Below are 6,027 nucleotides of genomic sequence, written 5' to 3' on the forward strand. Positions count from 1 at the left end.
ACCTCATAGAGAAAGTTAGATTTTTTTTTTGTGATAAAAACCAGCCTCACGGTGTAATCTTTTATACCCATTTTAGTGTCACAGAAACAAAGGGAAAGGATGATAGCAGATACCATCCAGATTTGTGTCTACTGACTCATTCCCCTCACAAAATAAGAAAATAATTTGATGTGAAATCAGATGCAAATAAGCCCTTTTGTTTAATTATTCACTGCAGAAGCACAGCAAGACATTTCATAAACTCACTGAATTCATATGAATCTGAGATGACATTTCTTACATACACAAATCCCAAAGCTTAGATTTCAGTATCTGAAAAAAGCAGGTGTATTTTAGCTTGTGTAGTAACACTATAGTTTTACTACACAAGCACAAGGGTTTACTTCGAGGAACGTCGGTTTACTTCGAGGAACGTCACAGGTACGTCACTTCCGGCTGACTACTCGCGTGCTTGATTTGAAATTGTTTGCCGTTTGTCGCTGTTTTAGTCCTCTAGACGTTTATTTACAATCTCTATTGCATATTCTTTGGCATTGCTTATCCTAGTGTGCTGTCTTCATCATTCCTAACCCACCGTGCTTCTTAACTTCATTTTTTTTCGTACATATTATTTCTCATTGTTTATTTTTCTCTCTTCATGGCACCTGCCGATGAACGAGCCCTTTCTGAGCTCGGCGCGGAGCTCGAGCAGCTCGGTCGCCGGATTCAGCGTCTCTTGGAGAAGCAGACGGAGCTCCAGCGGGAGAAGACGAGACTCGAGGCAGCCCGCGACGCCTCCTACGTGGCCGTCGCCTCTCCGGCTCCTCTGCCGCGGCGGTTTGCGGGGGTACCCATCTACACGCCTGCACCGGGATGGGAGCGCCAGCGTGGGCGTGGGAAGCCGAGGCCGTCCCCCCCTCCACCGCAGCCAGTCTTCACTTCTGCCAACCGGTTTGAGGCGCTCAGCTCCTGGCCTTCACCTGCTCCAGCGCCGAAGACTAAACAGGACGGTGTTCTTATTATTGGTGACTCAATAGTTAGACATTTAAAAGTGCCGGGGATAAAGAGTAATGCAACCGTGTCTTGTCTCCCAGGCGCACATGTCCTGGACGTCGCCAGGCGGCTTCCGTCGGCGCTTCGGCAGCGCGAGGACTTCGGCACCGTCGTTCTCCACGTGGGAACGAACGACATCTCCGCCCGCCGCAGCGAGGTCCTGAAGGAGCACTACCGTTCGCTTCTGGATACCGCTCGGAAGAAGACGGATGCTAGGATCATCGTCTCTGGCCCCCTGCCCACCTACCGTCGAGGATGCGAGGCGTTTAGCAGGCTCTTCGGGCTCCGCTCCTGGATTGGTGCGGCACTGTCGGCGTGGACTACGTCGACAACTGGGAGTGCTTTCGTGAGCGTCCGGCCCTGTATCGTTGGGATGGGCTTCATCCAAGCCGTCTAGGATCCGCAGTTCTCTCTGAGAACATTGAGGTGGTTCTGCGCCGGAACTGACTGGTCATTCCCAGTCACATCAGTCAGGTAGGTGGAATGGATAGCGAGCAGGTAAGTAATATTAAAATTCCTAATGTTCCTCCTGACCATCTCTCTACTGCTAGTATGATGAGTAGCATGTCCATATCACCCACTCTAATTAATGCTAATAAATTTTTCAGCATTGAGACTGTGTCTGTTCCCCGCAAAGCTTGTTATCACAAACGCCCAAAAATCAGTTTTAACAACCTAATTAGAATTAACACCAAGGCACTGCAGCGAACGCAATATTTCAGCACTTCCAGCATTAAATTAGGGCTTTTAAATATACGATCTCTAACATCCAAAGCACTCACTGTCTGTGATATTATTACTGATAACAAACTCTATGCATTATGTCTCTGCGAAACATGGGCTAAACCCAATGAATACATTGCCCTAAATGAGTCCACTCCCCCTGGCTTCAGCTATTACAGTTGCCCACGAACATCTGGTCGTGGTGGTGGTGTAGCCACAATCTATGACCCTACCATTGACACAACACAAAAATCTAGTTATGATACTAAATCCTTTGAAGTACTTACTCTTAAAGTCACTGCATCAAAAAGGCAGCACTCATTTATGCTCATCACAATCTATCGTCCTCCTGGCCCTTATACAGAATTTCTTTGTGAATTTGCTGATTTTCTCTCAAGTGTAGTTATCGTATCAGAAAGGGCCTTAATTGTTGGTGATTTCAATATTCACTTTGAGAAGGACCATGATCCACTTAAAATTGCATTTGAATCAATTTTGGATGCGCTAGGGTTCACTCAGAATGTTACTGGGCCCACTCATCAATGCAAACACACATTGGACCTAGTGTTAACACGGGGCATTGAGATAAAGAATCTATCCAATCTCTCGCTACATGAGACCATCTCTGATCACCATCTAATCACATATGAAATAGCGTTAAACTTTGAAATTTGTCCACAACCACGCTATATTAGAAAGCGCACTATAACATCCTCAACAGTTAGTGATTTTATCAACAACCTTCCAGACCTTACCACCATTTCTTCTCCAACTCACCCAAATGACCTTGAGCTCATTACAAACAACCTACAACACTTATTGTGTACAAACCTAGATAGTGTTGCACCAGTCAAGACCAAACAATTTAGAGAGAAAAGGCTTGCTCCATGGTACAGTGACAGCACGCGTGCATTAAAACTGGCTGCCCGTAACCATGAACGTAAATGGAGACACACAAAACTAGAATGTTTCCGAATTGCATGGCAGCACAGCCTCACCGACTACAAACATGCCTTATCTAAAGCCAAATCACAGTACATCTCTTCCCTTATAGAAAACAACAAAGACAACCCTAGATTCCTTTTTAGCACTGTATCAAATCTAATTGGAAACAAAAAGGAAATCAACCCCATTGTTCCCTCTGATTTCTGTAGCAATGACTTTATGATGTTTTTTAATGATAAAATTGATTGCATTCGCCTCAAAATCCAAAATCAGTCCAAAGTCACATCGGCTCTCGTAGATGAACCACCCGCCAGCTCTGAGGTGCACTTAGACTACTTGAATTCTGTCGATGAAAATGACTTGCTTAGTTTAATTAGCTCATCTAAATCAACTACATGCTTACTGGATCCTGTACCAACACAATTATTTAAACAAATTTTACCTAAAGTCATTAGACCATTGCTCACAATAATAAACTCATCCCTCAACATTGGATATGTACCAAAACCTCTGAAACTAGCGGTAATCAAACCAATTATTAAAAAACCCAATGTTGACCCTCTCGTACTCGCAAACTACAGGCCAATTTCAAACCTCCCTTTTATTGCTAAGATTCTAGAAAAAGTCGTGTCACAGCAGTTGTGCTCTTATCTACAAAACAATGACATTCATGACATTTTTCAGTCTGGATTTAGACCAAATCACAGCACAGAAACGGCTCTAACAAGAGTAACTAATGACTTACTCCTTTCACATGATAAGGGCTATATATCTATTCTGGTGCTGCTTGACCTTAGTGCAGCATTTGATACCATAGATCATGTGATGCTTCTTGATAGGCTGGAAAATCTGGTAGGAATAAAAGGATCTGCCCTCTCTTGGTTCAGATCTTATTTATCCGATCGTTACCAATTTGTTTATCTGAATAATAAATCCTCTAATCATACTTTAGTTAAATATGGTGTTCCACAAGGATCAGTGCTCGGCCCTGTATTGTTCACACTCTACATGCTGCCACTGGGTCGACTAATCCGTAAGCATGGGATTCAATTCCACTGTTATGCTGATGACACACAACTGTATATATCAGCCAAACCCAATGATGTTGCTTGTCTACGTAAAATAACAGAATGTCTAACTGAAATTAAAGACTGGATGATGCAAAACTTTCTCATGTTAAATTCTGATAAAACTGAGGTCTTGTTACTAGGTAAAGATACTCAGATACATTCACTCAGAAATGCTGCTATTGATAATTCAACAGTAAAACACAATGCCATCATTAAAAACTTAGGGGTAGCCTTTGATTCGACTCTCACATTTGATACCCACATATCCAATACAGTCAAAACCGCCTTCTTCCACCTACGCAATATTGCCAAAATTCGGCATATTTTATCATTAAAAGATGCAGAGAAACTAGTGCATGCTTTTATAACTTCACGTCTAGACTACTGCAATGCGCTCCTGGCAGGGAGCTCGTGCAAAGCGTTACACAAGCTTCAGTTAGTTCAAAATGCAGCAGCCAGGGTGCTCACTAGAGCTAGAAAATTCGAACATATCACCCCAGTTCTCTCGTCCCTACACTGGCTACCTGTAAAATTTTGCATTGACTATAAAATACTCCTCTTAGCTTATAAATCTCTAAATGGTTTAGGCCCGCAGTATCTTACTGAACTTCTCATACCTTATCGCCCGTCACGTACACTTCGTTCACAGGATGCCCATCTACTCTTTGTTCCTCGCATTAAGAAAAACACAGCAGGAGGAAGAGCCTTTTCTCACAAAGCTCCTCAACTCTGGAATAGCCTTCCGGTTACTGTTCGGGGCTCAGACACACTCTCAATCTTTAAATCTAGATTAAAAACCTACCTTTTTAAACAAGCTTTTGGTTAATCACTCACCTTCAGGTTACTCCTTCTCTATTGGTGTTCGGGCTGGTTTTCATATTATCACTGTTCTGTGTTAACCCTGTCATATCACCATAGCTACAGCATTCTTAGTTAGCTGTGTAGTAACCGCCAACACGCTGTCTGTCGCTGGGTTCTCTTGCCTGACCAGTGGAAGCTTTTTTCGCAGGACAAATTTCCCCGTTCTTTACCATGACCCTACTAACCTCTGTGTTTTTATTTGTTCCCTTTGTCTGGCTTTCTTTCTCCTGTCTCTCTCTCATGCTTTGAGATGTCCTGCTGCTCTCCAGGTGTTGCCCTGATCCAGCCCTTGTGTGTCCTGTACAAGATCCTGTCCTTGTCTCATCTACACTATCATGCTTGGCCATGCTGTTTTATTTCAGATTAACTCTGCACCTAATTTTAACTCACACTGAATCCCTGATCACCTCCTCCTTCATCAGACTCATACATCACTAATATCATCATCCTCACCATTTTCATTTCTGCTTCTCCATCATCACTAATATACTACATTTATATTACTATAACCCCTTCATCGGTCATTTCACTTTTACTTCTGTTCTCTGTTGTGTCTCCGGTGTCGACCCGAGGAGGATGGGTTCCCCGTATGAGTCTTGGTTCCTTCCAAGGTTTCTTCCTCGTGTGCTGAGGGAGTTTTTCCTTGCCACTGTTGCCCCTGGCTTGCTCATAGGAGGCTTGGACCCGGATCTCTGTAAAGCTGCTTTGTGACGACTTTTTGTTGTGAAAAGCGCTATATAAATAAAATTTGATTGATTGATTGATTGACTATAGTTCATTCATAAGGCTATACGCTACTTGCATAAGACTTAACTGACAACTGACATGAATATATAATAAGTGTTTATAAAGGCTTTTTCCAACAGGTGACAGTGGCTATGTTTTGATGAACAATGGATAAAAGTGTCTCTATCATTGTAAATACTTAACATTGGAATTGGAATCAAATCACTTTGCATTAATTGAGATTAAATGGTAAGAATATTTCTCTTGTAAACTTATATTTTGACAGCAATTATATTCAAAAAAGAGTCCTTAAACATTTTTAATTGATGCAAAACACTATATCAGGCCTGAAGGGAATGTGTTCCACTCCCAGTCTCTCTCTGTGTGTGTGTGTGCATATATATATATATATATATATATATATATATATATATATATATATATATATATATATATATATATATATATAAACATAAACAGAGGTGTCTTTGTGGATGCCAGATGTTCTGATGTAAGGATGTATAGGTCATTATCAACATTAACCTCATAATTTCTGCACTGACGTTTCTGTCAGGAGGAAGCAGTGAAGGTCTAGAAAGGCTAATCAACATGCTTTCAGCTAATGTAGTCAGAACATGCTGCTCCTGCTCCAATTGAGGCAGTCCTAAAA

General features: G+C 42.1%; 1 protein-coding gene across 1 annotated transcript; it reads left to right on the top strand.

Annotated features, from left to right (window-relative positions):
- Positions 1 to 486: 486 nt before the first annotated feature.
- Positions 487 to 5,747, top strand: LOC136692849 (uncharacterized). The gene is made up of 2 exons (XM_066666556.1): positions 487 to 1,506; positions 4,901 to 5,747. The coding sequence occupies exon 1, from the start codon at positions 638 to 640 to the stop codon at positions 1,427 to 1,429; it is 792 nt and encodes a 263-aa protein (XP_066522653.1). The 5' UTR covers positions 487 to 637; the 3' UTR covers positions 1,430 to 1,506; positions 4,901 to 5,747.
- The last annotated feature ends 280 nt before the right edge of the window (positions 5,748 to 6,027 follow it).

Source organism: Hoplias malabaricus, chromosome 3 (genome assembly GCF_029633855.1).
Source record: "Hoplias malabaricus isolate fHopMal1 chromosome 3, fHopMal1.hap1, whole genome shotgun sequence".
NCBI classification, from domain to species: domain Eukaryota; kingdom Metazoa; phylum Chordata; class Actinopteri; order Characiformes; family Erythrinidae; genus Hoplias; species Hoplias malabaricus.

What these genes read in the sequence shown, in the direction of transcription:
- LOC136692849 (XM_066666556.1), top strand. Translation starts at nt 638, where the DNA reads ATGGCACCTGCCGATGAACGAGCCCTTTCTGAGCTCGGCGCGGAGCTC.